Source organism: Triticum aestivum, chromosome 1B (genome assembly GCF_018294505.1).
Source record: "Triticum aestivum cultivar Chinese Spring chromosome 1B, IWGSC CS RefSeq v2.1, whole genome shotgun sequence".
NCBI lineage: Eukaryota > Viridiplantae > Streptophyta > Magnoliopsida > Poales > Poaceae > Triticum > Triticum aestivum.
In genome coordinates this window covers 455334038-455354549 of record NC_057795.1, presented here as the reverse complement: position 1 = coordinate 455354549, position 20512 = coordinate 455334038, and the positions used below count along the sequence as shown (strand labels likewise).

At 47.7% G+C, this 20512-nt stretch overlaps 2 protein-coding genes across 2 annotated transcripts; one reads left to right on the top strand and one right to left on the bottom strand.

Moving 5' to 3' along the window:
* The first annotated feature begins 12199 nt into the window (after positions 1-12199).
* Positions 12200-15764, top strand: LOC123131067 (pre-mRNA-splicing factor ATP-dependent RNA helicase DEAH1-like). Its single transcript, XM_044550834.1, has one exon. The coding sequence runs from the start codon at positions 12371-12373 to the stop codon at positions 15551-15553; it is 3183 nt and encodes a 1060-aa protein (XP_044406769.1). The 5' UTR covers positions 12200-12370; the 3' UTR covers positions 15554-15764.
* A 140-nt stretch (positions 15765-15904) lies between these two features.
* LOC123131077 (cyclin-dependent kinase C-2) lies at positions 15905-20231 on the bottom strand. Its single transcript, XM_044550843.1, has 12 exons — positions 19969-20231; positions 19790-19871; positions 19616-19706; positions 19490-19519; positions 19265-19377; positions 19116-19188; positions 18897-19017; positions 18686-18803; positions 17121-17260; positions 16965-17022; positions 16750-16820; positions 15905-16621 (listed from the first exon to the last, which is right to left on the bottom strand). Exons 1-12 carry the CDS (start codon positions 20076-20078, stop codon positions 16093-16095), a joined length of 1536 nt encoding a protein of 511 aa, XP_044406778.1. The 5' UTR covers positions 20079-20231; the 3' UTR covers positions 15905-16092.
* Between the last annotated feature and the right edge of the window lie 281 nt (positions 20232-20512).

Sequence of the window (20512 nt, the reverse complement as noted above, 5' to 3'; positions counted from 1 at the left end):
AACTTTTTCCTTGAACAGCTTGGCATTCTCATAGGCTTGGGTTCTCCATTCATCAAGTGAGATAATATCAAATAACCTCTTCTCACCGGCAAGTTTGAAGTCATAGTTGAGCTCTTTAATAGCCCAATATGCTTTATGTTCAAGTTCGAGAGGTAAGTGACAAGCCTTTCCATAAACCATCTTATACGGAGACATACCCATAGGATTTTATATGCAGTTCTATAGGCCCATAATGCATCATCAAGTTTCTTGGACCAATTCTTTCTAGATCTATTAACAGTCTTTTGCAAAATTAATTTGAGCTCTCTATTGCTCAACTCTACTTGACCACTAGACTATGGGTGATAAGGAGATGCAATTCTATGATTAACATCATACTTAGCAAGCATCTTACGAAAAGCACCATGAATAAAATGTGAACCACCATCAGTCATAAGATATCTAGGGACTCCAAACCTCGGAAAAATAACTTCTTTAAGCATCTTAATAGAGGTGTTATGATCAGCACTACTAGTTGGAATAGCTTCTACCCACTTAGTAACGTAATCAACAGCAACTAAAATATGTGTATATCCATTAGAGGCAGGAAAAGGTCCCATATAATCAAAGCCCCAAACATCAAATGGTTCAATAACAAGAGAATAATTCATAGGCATTTCTTGACGTCTACTAATATTACCAATTCTTTGACATTCATCACAAGACAAGACAAACTTACGAGCATCTTTGAAGAGAGTAGGCCAATAAAAACCGGATTGCAATACCTTATGTGCAGTTCTATCTCCAGCGTGGTGTCCTCCATATGGTTCGGAGTGACACTTGCGTAGGATCTGTTCCTGTTCATGCTCAGGTACACAACGTCTAATAACACCATCTACTCCTTCTTTATAAAGGTGTGGGTCATCCCAGAAGTAATGTCTTAAATCATAAAAGAACTTTTTCTTTTGCTGGTATGTGAAACTAGGTGGTATAAATTTAGCAACAATATAATTAGCATAATCAGCATACCATGGAGCAGTACGAGAAGCATTAATGACCGCTAATTGTTCATCAGGAAAGCTATCATCAATAGGTAGTGGGTCATCAAGAACATTCTCTAACCTAGACAAGTTGTCTGCAACGGGGTTCTCAGCTCCCTTTCTATCAATAATATGCAAATCAAATTCTTGGAGCAAGAGAACCCATCTAATAAGTCTAGGCTTAGCATCTTTCTTTTCCATAAGATATTTAATAGCAGCATGATCAGTGTGAATAGTAACTTTAGAATCAACAATATAAGGTCTGAACTTATCACAAGCAAACACAACTGCTAAGAATTCTTTTTCAGTAGTAGCATAATTTCTCTGGGCAGTATCAAGAGTTTTACTAGCATACTGGATAACATTTAATTTCTTATCAACTCTTTGCCCTAGAACAGCACCTACAGCATAATCACTAGCATCACACATAATTTCAAAGGGTAAATTCCAATCAGGTGGCTGAACAATAGGTGCAGTGATCAAAGCTTTCTTAAGTATTTCAAATGCTTCTACACAATCATCATCAAAGACAAAAGGAATATCTTTTTGCAATAAATTAGTCAGAGGCCTAGAGATTTTAGAAAAGTCCTTAATGAACCTCCTATAAAAACTGGCATGACCAAGGAAACTTCTTATACCTTTAATGTCCTTGGGACATGGCATCTTTTCAATAGCATCAACTTTAGTTTTATCAACTTCAATACCTTTTCAGAAATTTTATGCCCCAAGACAATGCCTTCATTAACCATAAAGTGGCACTTTTCCCAATTCAAGACGAGACTAGTGTCTTCACATCTCTGCAAAACTCGATCAAGGTTGCTCAAGCAATCATCAAAAGAGGATCCATAAACGGAGAAATCATCCATGAATACCTCACAAATCTTTTCACAAAAGTCAGAGAATATAGCCATCATGCATCTTTGAAAGGTAGCAGGTGCATTACATAAACCAAAAGGCATACGTCTATAAGCAAAAGTACCGAAAGGGCAAATAAAAGTAGTTTTTGATTGATCCTCCGCTGACACAGGTATTTGAGAGAAACCAGAATAACCATCTAGAAAGCAGAAATGTGTATGTTTGGATAGTCTTTCTAGCATTTGATCAATAAAAGGTAAAGGGTAATGATCTTTCTTAGTAGCTTTATTTAATTTACGGAAATCAATTACCATCCTATAACCTGTAACAATTCTTCGCGGGGTCAATTCATCTTTATCATTAGGAACAATAGTAATACCTCCCTTTTTAGGAACACAATGGATAGGACTTACCCAATCACTATCAGCAACGGGATAAATTATACCTGCCTAAAGGAGCTTTAGTATCTCCTTTCTTACCACTTCTTTCATCTTAGGATTTAGCCGTCGTTGAGGATCTCTAACTGGTTTGGCATCTTTCTCCACTTTTATTTTGTGTTGGCATAGAGTGGGACTAATGCCCTTAAGATCATCCAAAGTATATCCAATAGTAGCATGGTGCTTCTTCAGAGTTTTAAATAATCTTTCCTCTTCCTGCTCTGAAAGGTTAGCACTAATAATAACAGGATATATCTTCTTTTCATCAAGATAAGCATATTTAAAATTATCAGGTAATGGTTTGAGCTCGAACACGGGATCACCCTTGGGTGGAGGGGGGTCCCCTAGGACTTCAACATGTAAGTTGTGTTTTAGAATAGGACCCTGTTGAAGGAATACTTCATCTATTTCCCTTCTTTCATTCATAAACATATCATTTTCATGGTCTAGCAAATATTGTTCTAACGAATCAGTAGGAGGTACGGCAATAGAAGCAAGACGAATAATTTCATCCTTACTAGGCAATTCTTTATCACGGGGTTGTCTATGAAACTTAGCATAATTAAACTCATGAGACATATCCCCTAAGCCAATTGTAACCACATCCTTTTTGCAATCCATCCTAGCATTAACAGTATTCAAGAAGGGTCTACCAAATATAATGGGACAAAAGTCATCTTGTGGGGAACCAAGAACAAGAAAATCAGCAGGGTATTTAGCTTTCCCACACAAGACTTCGACATCTCTAACAATCCCAATTGGCTTAATGGCATCCCTATTTGCAAGCTTAATTGTAACATCAATACCTTCTAACTCAGCGGGTGCAATGCCATGCATAATTTCATTGTATAAGGAAAAAGGTATAGCACTAGCACCCACATCACATAAGCCATGATAACAATGATCTCCTATTTTAAGAGAAATAACAGGCATGCCTACAACAGGTCTATGTATCTTAGCATCTGGTCTAGCAATATTAGCAGTTTAACCACAGAACTAAATAACATGCCCATCTATATTATCATCCAAGAGATCTTTAACCATAGCAATACTAGGTTCAACTTTAATTTGCTCAGGGGGTGTATAAGTTCTAGTATTACTCTTACGAACAACAGTTGAAGCTTTAGCATGATCCTTTATCCTAACAGGAAAAGGTGGTTTCTCAACATAAGTAGTAGGAACAATAGGATCATTATAAGTGATAGTCTTTTCTTCAACTGTAATAGGTGCAACTACTTTTACTTCAGTGGGAGGATTATATTTAAACCACTTCTCCTTAGGGAGATCAACGTGAGTAGCAAAAGATTCACAAAAAGCAGCTACTATCTCAGAGTCAAGTCCATATTTAGCGCTAAATCCACGAAAAGCATCGGTATCCATAAAAGATTTAACACAATCAAACTTAGGTGTCATACCTGACTCCTTACCATCGTCGGAACCCCAATCTTCAGAGTTGCGTTTAATTCTTTCCAATAAATCCCACTTGAACTCGGTAGTCTTCAGCATATAAGAACCAGCACAGGAAGTATCAAGCATGGTGCGATCATTGAGAGAAAGTCGAGCATAAAATTTTTGAATAATCATATCTCTTGAGAGCTCATGATTGGGGCATGAATATAACATTGACTTAAGCCTCCCCCAAGCTTGAGCGATGCTTTCTCCTTCGCGAGGCCAAAAATTATATATGTAATTACGATCACGATGAACAAGACGCATAGGATAGAACTTCTGGTGAAATTCCAACTTCAATCATTTATAGTTCCAAGATCCCGTATCATCACATAGCCTATACCATGTCAATGCATCTCCCTTCAAAGATAAAGGGAAGACCTTCCTCTTAACAACATCATCCGGAATACCTGCAAGCTTAAATAATCCACAAACCTCATCCACAAAGATAAGGTGTAAATTGGGATGCAATATTCCATCTCCTACAAAGGGATTAGCTAGCAGTTTCTCTATCATACCCGAACGAATCTCAAAGTAAACATTTTTAGTAGGTTCAGTAGGTTGAGGAGCAACTCTTTTCTCTACTGGTCGGGGTGAAGATACCCCGAACAAGCCCCTCAAAGGATTAGTTTCCATAGTAACAAGTGACAGAAAATTTCAGCACACTACATAAATGTTTCCTTACCAAGTTCCACTCACCAAAGGTGCTTCACTCCCTGCGAACGGCGCCAGAAAAGAGTCTTGATGACCCACAAGTATAGGGGATCTATCATAGTCCTTTCGATAAGTAAGAGTGTCGAACCCAACGAGGAGCAGAAGGAAATGACAAGCGGTTTTCAGTAAGGTATTCTCTGCAAGCACTGAAATTGTAGGTAACTGATAGTTTTGTGATAAGATAATTTGTAACGGGTAACAAGTAAAGAAAGTAAATAAAGTGCAGCAAGGTGGACCAATCCTTTTTGTAGCAAAGGACAAGCCTGGACAATTTCTTATAATGAGAAAAACGCTCCCGAGGACACATGGGAATTATCGTCAAGCTAGTTTTCATCACGCTCATATGATTCGCGTTTGGTACTTTGATAATTTGATATGTGGGTGGACCGGTGCTTGGGTACTGCCCTTTCTTGGACAAGCATCCCACTTATGATTAACCCCTATTGCAAGCATCCACAACTACAAAAGAAGTATTAAGGTAAACCTAACCATAGCATGAAACTAGTGGATCCAAATCAGCCCCTTATGAAGCAACGCATAAACTAGGGTTTAAGCTTCTGTCACTTTAGCAACCCATCATCTACTTATTACTTCCCAATGGCTTCCTCTAGGCCCAAATAATTGTGAAGTGTCATGTAGTCGACGTTCACATAACACCACTAGAGGAGGGACAACATACATCTCATCAAAATATCGAACGAATACCAAATTCACATGACTACTAATAGCAAGACTTCACCTATGTCCTCAGGAACAAACGTAACTACTCACAAAGCATATTCATGTTCATGATCAGAGGAGTATTAATATGCATTAAGGATCTGAACATATGATCTTCCACCAAGTAAACCAATTAGCATCAACTACAAGAAGTAATCAACACTACTAGCAACCCACGGGTACTAATTTGTGGTTTTGATACAAGATTGGATACAAGAGATGAACTAGGGTTTTGAGAGGAGATGGTGCTGGTGAAGATGTTGATGGAGATTGACCCCCTCCCGATGAGAGGATCATTGGTGATGATGATGATGATGATTTCCCCCTCCCGTAGGGAAGTTTCCCCGGCAGAACAGCTCCGCCGGAGCCCTAGATTGGTTCCGCCAAGGTTCCGCCTCGTGGCGGCAGAGTTTCGTCCCGTAAGCTTGTTTATGATATTTTCAAGGTAAAAGCCTTCATATAGCAGAAGATGGGCACCGGAGGGCTACCAGGGGGCCCAGGAGATAGGGGTTGCGCCCCCACCCTCCTGGCCAGGGTGTGGGCCCCCTCTGGTATTTTCTTCGCTCAATAATTCTTATTAATTCCAAAAGTGACTTCCATGGAGTTTCAAGTTTTTTGGAGCTGTGCAGAATAGGTTTCCAATATTTGCTCCTTTTCAAGCCAGAATTCCAGCTGCCGGCATTCTCCCTCTTCATGATAAACCTTATAAAATAAGAGAATAGCCATAAGTATTGTGACATAACGTGTAATAACAGCCCATAATGCAATAAATATTGATACAAAAGCATGATGCAAAATGGACGTATCAGCTGCCATCTCCTTGTGGTCCGTTGCCCGCCCGTCCCGAAGAGTGCTTGAGCGCGAGGAGACCATGGTGGGTAATAGTCATGTGGACAGGAGAAAGGGAACGGAGGCGGATGACTGCAGCTATGGCCGGCGCAGCAGTTTATATAGCAATGGTGGGCGGCGGAGGGACGGACGTGTGGCGCCGGAGTAGCCACCTCGGCAACCGTGTATTATTAATGTGGGCGGCAGACGGACAGGCGGACGGCACTTGTGTCGTTTGAAGGCGGAGCAATCACCTACACCAGGAAGTGGGGCGGGCGGCGCTGACCGTTTCGGGCAGAAAGCGCGTGCGGGCGAGGAAAGCAATCTGGGTGGGCCAGGGTAGTCAGACTCGCGCTTGGCAGTAGGTCGGTCCAGCAGCCGGACATGCTGGCTTGCCAGCGAGCTTGCCGAGCTGAGCGACGACAATCAGATGATGGACGTAGATTCCGACCAGGAGACGGCGCCAGTGTCCAAGCCGGTTCATGATGTGTTCACCATAGAGCAGGTGTGGCCGCACTTCGGCTCCCTAATGGCGGAAGAGCTACCAGCGTGGGAGGACCTGTGCTACAACCTCCGTCTCCTCAACGAGCACCGGTGAACAAGCGAACGACAATGCCATCACGGACATGTGGCCCTATGATTCTGGCTTCCCGAATGAGCAGCGGGCGCTGTATCAGACCATCCGTAGGGCCCGCGGGGTCCTTCCCGTCGTCCTTCGAGTTGTTGCGCTCGTCATGGCGCCGTCGTCTCGCGTTGTCAACATGGTCAACGGACATGAGGAATGAGGAGATGACTATACTTGGAGAGGATGACAGTAGGGACCCACCAGGGCCATAGCCGCACGTACGCAAGTGCCTCCTTATTATATACTCCCTTTGTCCCAAAATAAGTGACTCAACTTTGTACTAACTTTATACTAAAACTAGTACAAAGTTGAGTCACTTATTTTGGGACCGAGGGAGTACAACTGTAATTTTTTGCTTCATCCTGGTTTCCTGACATCACGGTCCCACATCATTGTCAACCTATGTAGTCAATAAACGAGAGAATTGCACAAAGAGTGGCCGACAGCTGGGACCAAGCAGCTCGAGCAGTATTTGTGTTTTTGAGATGTGAGCACTGCAAAGTTTTTCTTGAGCGATGTTTTCGTTGTTGTTCAGAGGAGAGCAGGATATTAACTGAGCGGGCTGTGGCCCGTCTAGCCCAGGCCAGATATCCAGCCCAGATATTAATTTTTTCAAGCTGAAAATGGCTAGCCCAGCTATACTTTTATTTAGGAATACCCGAGCAAGGTCAACTTGTTATTCTCCGCCCCGCTGGGCTACAAATCTTTTCTAGTAGAGATGCATTCGGCTTAACAAGAAAATAGGCTTTAAGAAATAATAAATGAAATGTAATTATATAAACTGGGCAATAACTATAAAAAATGCACCAAACACGTAATTACTTTATAAAATATTTTTTTGGATTTTGAAATTTTTAATTTCATTAATTATTGCACGCGCAATGTTTCGTTGGATTTTTACGTAATACAAATTTATATTGAAATTGTATTTAATCTGACGAGAAATTTCGGGATAAAAATATTTCGAATCCCATCAAAATGTGGGAATTTTTATTGAATTCTGTTTTGAACGGTTGGTTGAAATTATTAATCGTTGTCCTAGCTAGAAAATGGGTTGTATTTTTAACAAACTGTAAATGGGTTGTAGTAAATTTTATTAGAATTCAAAAATGGGTTGCACATTCTTACAAATCTCAAATGAGTTATAAGTTCTCTGCCACACACTTGTGGGCTTACTAAGTTGATGTGTCCCCTCAAAAAAATAAGTTGACACGTATGCAAGGCTTTGTCAACTTATAGTCAACACATGGTTCTAGCAGCAGTGGCCCTTGGATGTCCATCCAACCGATGTCGTGCTTCTTCTTCAATCTCGGATATTCTAGTTGCACCTGCCCAAAAAATGATTCCTCCTCCTGACATCTGGGGCGCACCATTTCGAAAGCTGACTTGTGGGCCTACTAAGTTGACGCGTACCAAGGGCTTTGTCAACTTAATCAATATAAATGATTCTAGCTGTAGTGACCGTACGATGTCCATACAACGGCCGTCGTGCTTCTTCAACCTCTGATCTTCTTGCTCCAGCCACCCAAAGCAGCGCCGGTCATGCCGCCTGCTCCTGCCTCCCGTGGTCGGTTGTGCTGTCGCGGAGGCCTCACGCCCCCTACTACTCCCACCGCTGGCCAGGCCATCCCTCTACTCACTCACACCCCCTGTTATTCTGCGGTGACGGCAGCCTCACATCGCAGCCGAACCAATGAACCCTCGTACTCCTCTCCGCTAAGGCATCCACTGTCGCGTCTTCCCCGGCTCCGCGTCGTCCCCTTCCCAGGCCTTGCCGTCGTCCGCCGCCTTGGTGCTCTCGGCGCGGCGTGGTCAATATGGTCAACGACTGACTTCCATTGGAAGAGTACTGTACGTGGAGAGGCTGACAGCTGGGTCCACGGCCGCAGCAAGGAAGTGCCTCCTTATTATGCGGAAAATAATGATTTCTCCACCTGACAGCAGGGACCCACCGGACGGGCCACCGTATTTCGTGAAAAAAATGTTTCCTCCCTGATTGCTGGTACCTACTAGCTACATCTTCGCACGCAAGGAAGTGCATCCATATTATGGGCAAAAAAATGATTTGCCCCCTGACTGTTGGGACCCACCAGCTACATCTTCGCATGCAAGGAAGTGCCTGACAGTCGGGACCCACCTGGTCGAAGCGTACGTAGTGTTGTCATTCTGGTCGCGAATGTGTACGTACATACTGGTCGATGTAGAGGCGCGCACGTGTCGTAGTAGAGGCGCGCACGTGTCGTACTAAAGGCGCGCATGTAGCATGTACACGTACGTACAACGACTAGGGTGCAAGAAAGGAAATATTGTCACGTACGTATATACGGGTGGGGTCTCGAACGCCTACTCGCACATACGTATGGCCAGGGCTCGTGTACATGGCTGGATCGGAACGGAGAAACGGCGTCGTCGTCGTGTTCATGGGGAGCCAACCGGCTGGGTTGGAATGGAATGCGTCGTCGTGTTCATCGGGAGGGCTTGGACGGAACAGCCGATGGAAACGAGGCCTGGCGTACCGCAGAACGGAGGAAAAGACCTTATGTTCAACCGGCCACGGTCGAAACGGGATCATGTTCATCGGGAGGGGTCTGGCATACCGCAAAACGGAGGAAACGGACTTCTGTTCGACCTCCTATGGTTGAAACGGGGTCCTGTTGATCGGGAGGGGTGTGGCATACCGCAAAACGGAGGAAACGGACTTGTGTTGGAGCACTACAGTTGAAACGGGGGTCTTGTTCATCAGGAGGGGTGTGGCGTACCATAAACGGGACTCCACGGGATACTGTTCGTCTCCACCGTCGACCTCCTCCAGCCTCCACGGGCTATTGTTCATCCATCGTCGACCTCCTCAAGCCTCCACATGGGCTCCTGTTCATCCAGCCTCCACCGCGCGCTCCTCCACCAGCTGCTGTTCAACCAGCCCTCTCCACGTGGTCCTGTTCCAACCTCCCCTCCACGGGCTACTGCTCATCCAGCCCTCCACCGGCTACTGTTCAACCAGCCCTCCACGGGATCGTCCTGTTCATCCAGCCCTCCACTGGGTCCTGTTCATCTACCCCCAACCGGCTTGATCAATCGGGGTCCTGTTCATCCAGCGGCAACAACCTCTACTACCACGGGGTCCTGTTGATCCAACCTCCCCAGCGGGAACTGTTCATCCACCCCCACCCCCCCAACAATGTTCACTGTTCATCAAGGGAAAGAGGCAGCAGGTTCGATCGCCTTCAGTTAGCAGCAGTAGCGAAGGAATCGCTCGATCGGGTTCAATTAATAGCCAGGGATCGATCGATCGCTCGGGTTCAGTAACGCGTAGCTTGTAGTGCAATCGCTCGGGCTCAGTAGGCGAACGCCTCACTCGGGTTCAGTTAGGGTCCAACGCCTCGCACCCACGCACGTATGTGTACGAGAGAAACGTGCATCGCTCAGCCCCCGACCACCCACCGTAACTGGAAACTCCCTGATATTTTCCTCACCCTCGCTTCTACCACGGTTTTTTCCGTCATGGACGGCCCAAAGAATGTCGTGCAGCTGCGTCTCCAGCCAGCCCAGGACGAAAAGCCCATTTTCTATCATGATTTTTTGTCATAGAAGTAGGAGTCCACCACATCTATGATGATACCGGGTTTTGTCACAATTATCGTCATAGAAGTGTCATAAGCATGACAGAAAAAAAATCATTCGGCCCAAAATGTCACGGATGTGTCTTTTTTTGTAGTGAAAATTGTGATACCATGATACTAGGTATAATAGGACATGCACAAGAGGGAAGAGGTATGGGTGTGGTTTCATTACCTTAGAATTTATACTGCAAATAACGGCTTGCAACTATTGACCTCTCATTGTCGGCTTGACACCGGCGGACGGATAATGGAAATGGGAGAGGAGTGAGATCGTGAAGCCAACAAGTAACAGGGGAGCCGAGAGGCACGTGGCCTGCTGACACGTACTGTCAAGTTTGTCGAACAGTGGAGTGTACGACATCACATTTAGTTGTGAGCTTTTGGGGATCCTAATCTAGGCATCTAGAAACGATGGTAACAAGAACACATGATTTTACCCAAGTTCGAGCTCTCCAGGAGATAATACCCTACGTTATGCTTGTGTTTATTGTGTTGGAGTGAATAGAGAGTACATGTATCTACCAAAAGATTGTGTGATATCTCTACGAGCTAAGCCCCTTGGTTTATATAGGTACCGATGGGGTCCTAGGGTACATCAATCCTAGTCGGCTATGTACGAAGAGATAGAAACCTCCACGAATTCAGAGTCTTGGAGTATACGTAAGTCTTTTGAATCCTTCCAATTATATGTCCTGGACCACCTGATGTGGCTCAGGTCGGAACAGACAAGGGGCCCTTAGCCCGGCCCACGGAGAGTCGACATGACGAGAGGCCCCCTAGCTGGAACACCGTCAACATGCTGCAAGGAGTGATGGGAGGTGAGAGGTGGCGCCAATGTGAACGAGAGGCCCCCTAGCTGGAACACCGTCAACATGCTGCAAGGAGTGATGGGAGGTGAGAGGTGGCGCCGGTGTGAAGCACTGATGTTTATTTTGACGTTGCGGTGGTGCGACCCTGCAGGTGGTGGTCTGAAAGGTATGTGGGGTTGTTGCGAGGGCTCCGTTGTGATGCGCGAGTGTCGTGTGGTGCTACAGGACCGTTGACTTTGCTGTAGTGGAGCATCGCTGGGCCGTCAGATCATCCCTGGTATTGTAATGGGGCACCGATGGCCGCCACGTGGTGCTACAGGAGCGTCGGCGGTGCTGCATTGGAGTATCACCAAGCCACTAGAGCATCGTGATGCTACAATGGAGCACACCATCGATGCAACTCTCGCCAAAGCTATGTGCGTGGTGTGATGAGCGGGGATGCTGGAGGCGTTTCAGGGGGGAGACGTGGGCGTGTTGGGGAGGGAATCGATGGCATGGTCTCAGCGTGGCCCTGTCATCAGGTATCTAGCAGCCCAAATTAGATTATGCGTGAGCAAATCAACAACTGGATATGCGGCTGGACTTTTCATGAGATCACCTGCTGATGCCTAGCAGCCGCCTTAAGGTATACATTATTATTACTTTATTCTGGCGATTATCTTTTTTTTTTGCAGGTATTTTGACGATTATTACTTAGATACTACTCCCTTTGTCTCATGTAAGATTATTTTTTTTTGGCATAGTGTAGTGTCAAAACAAAAAGGTGTTATATCATGAGAGCAGATACTACCACATAGACGAGATGAAACCCTCGGTAGGACTACGCATCCCTACACCAAACAACATGTGTGAAGCGAGAGAAGCTTCAACCCGGAGTCCACTAATGATATTCAATTCATGACGGTCAAACTGTTGTTTCTTGAAGATCAAGAAAGCCAATGTGCAACTCGTTACAGTTAACCAAAGAATTTCGTCGAACTTGATCGGCCTGCAACGCCGACGGCAGCAATAGAAACAAACCACCAAGGGCTGGGATCTAGGCAGCTCCTTCCGGTGGAGCCACGGATGCCCAACTCACTGCCGAGTCGGTTTGGAACCGCCATAGCCAGCTTTCGATCACGTACACAAATCAAATCAAAATAATTAAAGACCCATCAGCGGAAGCCCGGATAAAGCGGTCGCACGTTTACCCCTTCCATCGAAACCGACTCTGCTGTCCCGGGGAGGCGGCGGCGTCGCGGTCGCGGCCGGGGTCGACGAGAGCGCGGTGTGTTCGTGTCCGGCCGGCCACGCCATGGCGAGCGAGGAGGGCCAGCTCAAGACGCGGGTGTCCGACCGTCTGATGGCGCTCCTGGGCTACTCCGAGGTCATGGTGGTGCGCCTGGTGCTCCGCCTCGCGCGGGACAGCGCCTCGGCGGCCGACCTCGCGGCGCGCCTCGTCGACCTCGCCGGCCTCCCCTCCTCCGCCGACACCGTCGCCTTCGCGGAGGACGTGCACGCCATGTTCCCCCGCAAGGGCTCCCGCGTCAGCGAGTACCGGAAGCAGGTGCAGGAGGCGGCGGCGTTCGCCAAGAGGCAGAGCGCCCTCAAGCTGCTCGACGACGAGGACGATGTCGCTGAAGACGCCGGCGCCACCACCACCGCGTGGTCCTCTAACAGCAACATCAAGAAGCGTTTCAGGCAGAAGGCCGCGAGCCAAGGGGATGACGACGGCGAGGAGGAGGCGACTGTAATGCGCGATTCAGGGCGGAAAGTGCGAGCGCGGCGTGCTCCCGCGACGGACGGCGGCGATTCTGGTGGGGAGGAACTAGAGGAGATGGACCGTGACCAGATCGAGAAGGCTCAGCTCGACCAGCACATCAGAGAACGCGACGCGGCCAGCACTAGGAAACTGACGGATGGGAAGCCGTCCAAGCGAGAACAGGGCGAGCTCGCCCGGCGGTCCGAAGCCATGGACAGGGGCGACACCTCGGAGCTCAGGACGGCCTCGCGGCACGCGTACCTGGAAAAGCGGAAGAAGATGAAGGTGGAGGAGATGCGAGACGAGATCATCGACAACGAGCTTATCTTCCACGGCGTCAAGATGACGAACGCCGAAGAGCAGGAATTCAGGCGCAAGAAGGAAATCTACGAGCTTGTCAAGGACCGCGTCGGAAAGGACGCAGACGCCGGCGACTACTATAGGATGCCAGAGGCATACGACGCCGCAGAAAACTTGGATCAGGCTAAGCGGTTCGCCGTTCCGAGGCAACGGTACGATGACCCCGAGGCGTCGGCGGCGAGAGGCGGCAGGAGGAGCAATTTCTTCTCGGAGCAGGAGGCCTGGGAAGAGCAGCAGATAAGGAAGTCTCGGCTGAACTTTGGATCAGGTGACGGTGGCCGGGCCGGCGGCGGCTACGAGCTTGTCCTGGAAGACGTGGTCGACTTCGTCAAGTCCACCGTGCAGGCCGGCGCCGAGCCGGACGGCGAGATGGACGAACTGGCCGAGGCCGTCGACGCCAAGGTCAAGTTACAGCGGGAGCTGCAGGACGAGAGGAAGAATCTGCCCGTGTACAAGTTCAAGGACGACCTGCTCAAGGCCATCGAAAAGTACCAGGTGCTGATCATCGTCGGAGAGACCGGCTCCGGCAAGACCACGCAGATACCTCAGTACCTCCACGAGGCCGGGTACACGGCCAAGGGGAAGAAGATCGCGTGCACGCAGCCGCGGCGCGTGGCGGCGATGAGCGTGGCGGCGAGGGTGGCGCAGGAGCTGGGCGTCAAGCTCGGGCACGAGGTCGGCTACTCCATCAGGTTCGAGGACTGCACCTCGGACAAGACAGTGATCAAGTACATGACGGACGGGATGCTCCTGCGGGAGTTCCTCGGCGAGCCGGACCTGGCGAGCTACAGCGTGGTGATCGTGGACGAGGCGCACGAGCGCACGCTCTCCACCGACATCCTCTTCGGCCTGGTCAAGGACATTGCGCGCTTCCGGCCGGACGTGAAGCTGCTCATCTCCAGCGCCACGCTCAACGCCGAGAGGTTCAGCGACTTCTTCGACGAGGCCCCCATCTTCAAGATCCCCGGGAGGCGGTACAAGGTGGACATCCACTACACCACGGCGCCGGAGGCGGACTACATCGCCGCGGCCGTGGTCACGGTCCTGCAGCTGCACGTCAAGCAGCCCGCCGGCGACATCCTGCTGTTCCTCACGGGGCAGGAGGAGATCGAGACGGTGGAAGAGCTACTGAAGCAGAAGATGAGGACGGTCGGCAGCAAGATTGCAGAGCTGGTGATCTGCCCGATCTACGCGAACCTGCCCACCGAGCTCCAGGCCAAGATCTTCGAGCCGACGCCGGAGGGCGCCCGCAAGGTGGTCCTGGCCACCAACATCGCCGAGACGTCGCTGACCATCGACGGGATCAAGTACGTGATCGACCCGGGCTTCTGCAAGCTCAAGTCGTACAACCCGCGCACGGGCATGGAGTCGCTGCGCGTTGAGCCCATCTCCAAGGCGTCGGCGGACCAGCGCGCCGGCCGGTCGGGGCGCACAGGGCCGGGCAAGTGCTTCCGCCTCTTCACGGAGTACAACTTCAGGCACGACCTGGACGACGATACGGTCCCGGAGATCCAGAGGAGCAACCTGGCCAACGTGGTGCTGAGGCTCAAGGCGCTGGGCATCAACGACCTGGTGAGCTTCGACTTCATGGACCCCCCGGCGTCGGAGGCGCTGCTCAAGGCCCTGGAGGAGCTCTTCGCCCTCGGCACGCTCAACAGCCGCGGCGAGCTCACCAAGACCGGGAGGCGGATGGCGGAGTTCCCCCTGGACCCCATGCTCTCCAAGGCCATCGTCGCGTCGGAGAAGTACGGGTGCTCCGAGGAGGTGGTGACCATCGCGGCCATGCTGTCGGCCGGGAACGCCGTCTTCTACCGGCCCAAGGACAAGCTGGTGCTCGCCGACACGGCGCGGCAGGCCTTCCACGCGGGCAACGTCGGCGACCACGTGGCGCTGCTCAACGTGTACAACGCGTGGACAGAGTCGGGCTACTCGTCGCAGTGGTGCCGCGAGAACTTCGTGCAGCCGCGCACCATGAAGCGCGCGCGGGACGTGCGGGACCAGCTGGAGGCGCTGCTGGAGCGGGTGGAGATCGAGCACTGCTCCGGCGCCGGCGACCTCGACGGGATAAGGAAGGCGGTCACGGCGGGCTACTTCCGTAACGCCGCGCGGCGGCAGAAGGACGGGTCGTACCGTGCCGTCAAGAGCCGGCAGATGGTGTTCGTGCACCCGAGCTCCGGGATGGCGGAGCTGCCGCCTACGTGGGTGGTGTACCATGAGCTGGTGCTGACCAGCAAGGAGTACATGCGGCAGGTGACGGAGCTCAAGCCGGAGTGGCTGCTGGAGATCGCGCCGCACTATTACCAGCGCAAGGACATCGACGGGCACCAGCCAAAGAAGACGGCCAAGGACAAAGGTCCAGCGGCGAGGCAAACCTGAACCTCGACAACATTTCAACCTAGAAATCCTGGAATTCAAACTTGTGTATAAACATTATTCTTGTAAGATTTTAACTCCTAAAAATTCCAGCACATTCTCTCCATTTCAAATTAACTCAAGTATCTAAATAAGCTTCTTTAAGTGTATAAAAAATTCTATTCCCGCTGTCCCATAATATAAGAGCGTTTTTTACACCAGTGTATGTGACGGAGGGAGTAGCATCTACAGCAACAAATATGAAAATATATTTTATTAATGAAACTGATATGGTGTACAGATGTTGCTATATTTTTTCTATATAGATAGTTGATCAAACTTACTAGCAGGACGAAACTAAAACTTCCCAAGTAATTAATCCATAGCTAAATGACATTAATTATCATATCAAGCCCAGCAAAAGGCACATCAGTTAAATTAAACTTGAAATACAAGTATCAGTGCATAGGTTTCCACTTATCATGAGCAATTCCTACATGCCATGGCCTTTTTGAAAAAGAAAAAGAAATCTACATGACATGGTATTGTTGAGATGCTACATACTATTGCCAGTTTCCATACTGCTGCTGCTGGTTTCGAGAGCCAGCTTGTGGGGGATAATTTGGCCCCCGGCCTGGGCCGCCAGGACCATAAGGACCGGCTTGTGGAAAGTTTGGAGCACCACCATAGCCACCGCTGCTGCCACCACCCCTTGGGCCACCGCCAGGGTACGGAGGAGGCCCTCGACCTTGTTGAGGGTAAGGGCCACTGCCATAGCCGCCACCTTGCCCTCCACGGTTCGGATACCCTCCACCACCTTGGTTCCCGCCCGGTGGGTACCTATTTGGCCCTCCTGGCCCTCGGGGCTTTCCATAGTGATGACCTGACCCAGATGCCATTGGTGGATGTGGGTTGTTGGTAGGCTGGGCTGGCCTGATTTGATGGCCTGATTGCTGGATTGGGGGCAAACGGGCATGAGGAGGCTGAGGATGATGCGTCTTTTGCCGCTTTGCAGCAGCATCATCAGCTTGCCGCTGCTGTTGACGTCTTTTCTTCGTCTGATATTCATGTGAAGCTTCATACTTTGGCAAGCTGCACCAGTAAACACAAAAGGAAAATGGACACCAATTAATTAATCATAGTGGGGTATGTCTTAATATAACTTAGGATGATTATGGCAAGCCATGAGTCAGGGAATGGAAAAGGCCTACGAGCATCACCTTTTAGGATCACATGGTAGGGGATCAGTCCAGAAATATTCAGAATCAAGAGCTTCATTTGCAGATATCCTCTGGAGAGTGCAAGTCATGTCATATGGTTGAATAATAAAAAAAAATGGCAGTTACGAAAATATGAACAGAAAAGCCAGGCCCACAAACCATTTGCATATCAAAGCATATAAATGTAAGCAAACACTAAAAAGAAGCAACTATACCTTTGACGGGTCCAGTGTTAACATCCTCTCCAGCAGATCCAGAGCATGAAAATCAAAACTAGAACCACACAAAGTAAGCAAACACTCTTCCGAAAGGGCAACTGAGCAAGCTTCAAGTACAAAAGATAAAAAGCAAGTATAATACATAGTACTTACTGTTTAAAAGCATCCTTAACATGCCTCTTCAATTGGCGGGGAGGCTTCAAATTATTATACCATGGCATTTTTGTCACACCCGGCCAAATCAATTCGTCAGGGGTACCACAAAGCTCGAATATTTTGGTCAGTTGGTCTGGCTGCAAAAAATATCAGAGACAGGCAGATTACTCACGATTGCAGCAGACTGCAAGTTCAAGCTTAGAACAAATACACTTTAGTGCTAGGTGATTCCAGATACTGACTGAAAGTGCCTCAAAGTAAAGAACTGCTGGGCTAGACAGGGAGCAACTTTATTTTTATAACAACGAAAAGAACCACGCACATTTTGAAGAAATTAAGAGTAAATATGAATGAGGACGGAGGAGTTAAGTTCAGGTTTCTCTTGGCAAAGTAGAGAAACATTCCCTAACTTCCGAAACATCTACAACGAGATTGGTGCACTTCTTTTTTCACATAACAGGGCTACTACAAGAATGGAATTTGTTTCCCTGCTGTAACCAAGTTTAAATATATAGCTAAAGATTATTGTAGATATGGAGAATTTCGTAAGAGTGTTTGAACTAACAAGAGCAACATTTTCACATAACAGGAGTACAAACATAGTAGGATGTGTTTTTCCTTCCATAACCAAGTTAAAATGTCTAGCTTCACATGGCTAGATATTTCCTGAGTACGATTTGTTGTAGGATATATATCCAACAGTGTACAATCTCTAGGAGATATTCCCCGAGTAGTAGAAAAATAGTAGGATGTGTTGCCGTCAGATAGATATGGATAATTTTGCAACATTGTACAATCTCTAGTACTCCCCGGGTGTGTTACACATGGCTGCTAGTTAATGTTTGCCTAAATGCTCTAGCTTCAAATTATGACATATATTCCCCGAGTAGTACAAAAATAGTAGGATGCGTTGCCGTCAGATAGATGTGGATAATTTTGCAACATTGTACAATCTCTAGTACTCCCCAGGTGTGTTACACACACACATGGCTGCTAGTTTCTCTTTACCTAAATGCTCCAGCTTCACATTATGATATATATTCCAAGTCTCTTCATAATTATAAAAATGATTCTTACACTATTTAGGTTTGAGAACTAAATGAATTAAAGATATTCAATTGATAATAAGTACTCCCTCCATTCCTCAATATAAGGTGTATTATTTTTTCAAAAAGTCAAACTTCTGTAAGTTTGACCAAGTTTATAGACAAAAATATCAATATCTAGAATACCAAATCATTATCACTAGATTCATCATGAACTATATTTTTACATTTTATATATTTAGTATTATAAATCTTCATATATTTTGCTGTAAACTTGGTCAAACATAGATAACAGTTGACTTTTTGAAAAACTAATACACCTTATATTTAGGAATGGAGGGAGTATATTCCAAGTCTCTCCATAATCATATTCAATTGATAATAAATTAAAGATATTCCAAGTCACTTCATAATCACAACATTAAGTATATGACAGCTAATAGGGATTATGCTAATAACTAACCTCATCACAGCAATTGATAAAAATAATCTGTCCAACACCTTTAGAAACCATACCTCATTCTTTCCAGGCAGTATTGGCTTTCCATTGAGAAGCTCTGCAAAAATACAACCCACCGACCACATGTCCACCGCTGGCCCATATTTTGTGCTTCCTAGCAGCAACTCTGGAGGTCTGAAATCATTAACCCAACGAAAGAGTCAGCAAGATCCAATTACTAATACTGCACTAGATAACTTGCAAGACGAAAGGATAACACTGCAATACCTGTACCACAGAGTGATCACACGGTTAGTGAGGTTTGCGTTATGATCACTCGAAAATGATCTTGCTAGGCCAAAATCAGCCAGTTTTAAGTTACCCTCGTTGTCTATCAAGAGGTTAGATCCTGCAGGAGTAAATTTTGATACATGATTAGCATAAAAACAACAAAGTCACCATCACAACATAACACACAAATTCATGCAAGTTATCTGCCGTAGATACCTTTAATATCACGATGCAGAACTTGATTGATATGGCAATAGTGAAGGCCCGTGAGGAGTTGCTTCATGTAGCACTGGTACATGACATTATATCAGGAACTACACTTGTAGCAACCAGTTCCGTCATCATACACTTATGGATGGTTTTACCTTAATCTGTGGAATGGTGAAGCGCATCCCAGGCTTATCAGCCAACCCAGTCAAGTCATGGTCCATGTACTCAAAGACCATGTAAATGCTCCCTTTGTACTTGTTGCCATCGACTATGGAACAACAACACGACAGGTCAAATGGCAAAACTAGGCAACTGACCATTCATTTTAGTTTTTTGAGAAGAATCAAAAACACTAATATCGTTCTTAGAAAGAACCGTACTTTGCTTCCCCTGCTCGTCTCTGTCCGGCCCTGCAAGAATCAACCCAACACCCATTAGTCCTCTGGACGCAGGCAGTTAACAATCCAACATGAAGTTCTTCTGATTCGTGTGATGATTAGTCGAACCTGGGGATGTAACGATCTCCTTGAGCTGGATGACGTTCTGATGGTGCAGCTTCTTGAGGATTTTGATCTCGCGGATGGCGGTGATAGGGAACTGCGTCGAATCGAGAAAAGAAAGCCTCAGAGCCAAGAACATCATTTATTTAGGAAAAAAGAAAGACGCGGCAGGATACTTACACCCTCGCGCTCGTTGTCCATGCGGATCTTCTTGAGCGCGACGATCTCCTTGGTCTCCGTCTCCTTGGCCATGAACACTTGCCTGGCAACAACAAAGACGACGCAGCCGAATCAGACCGACGCATAGGCGTTTCGCGGGATTGGGGGGGATTGGGATTGAGGGGTCGACAGGCGCGTACCCGTATGTGCCCTCGCCGATCTGCTCGAGCTTCTCGAAGCAGTCGACGCCGCGGGAGCCCCACGACGGGTAATCGTCGAGGTTGAGCTGCCCCGGCGCCGCCGTCGCCATGGCTTCCGGCGCTTTCTCCTCGCGGCGAGTTAGGGTTTAGAGGACGCGCCGCGAGGATTGGGTTGGTGGGCGGCGTGGGAAAGGAGAGGAAAGTAACGGGGCCGACGAAGAGGGGTGTGGTTTCAGAGCATCTCCAACAGCCGCGCTATAGCGCCGCGCGTAAAAAACCTTTTAGCACGCGCGTTGCGGCTGGTTTTGCGCGCCCGCCTGCGCTGGCTTCAGTAGCCGCGCCATAATGCAGCGTGCGCGTGCTGTTCCAGCAGAGCGCAAAAATACAGCGCGCACGACTCGCCGGGCATTTTGCATATATGGATATTTTGGACAAAAATGAACATGTAAATTTTGACACAAACAAGTTGATGAATAAAAGTTCATGCCCACAAGTTCATCAAAATCATGCCCACAAGTTCATCCAACCAAGTTCAAATGCAAAC

Excerpts from the sequence above, each read along its gene's own strand:
- LOC123131077 (XM_044550843.1), bottom strand. The coding sequence starts at position 20,078 with ATGGCGACGGCGGCGCCGGGGCAGCTCAACCTCGACGATTACCCGTCG. Across the intron at positions 19,707-19,789 it reads TGGACAACGAGCGCGAGGGT|TTCCCTATCACCGCCATCCG; the intron begins GTAAGTATCCTG and ends GATTCGACGCAG. Across the intron at positions 17,023-17,120 it reads GTTAAGGATGCTTTTAAACA|TTTTGATTTTCATGCTCTGG; the intron begins GTAAGTACTATG and ends GTGTGGTTCTAG.
- LOC123131067 (XM_044550834.1), top strand. The coding sequence starts at position 12,371 with ATGGCGAGCGAGGAGGGCCAGCTCAAGACGCGGGTGTCCGACCGTCTG.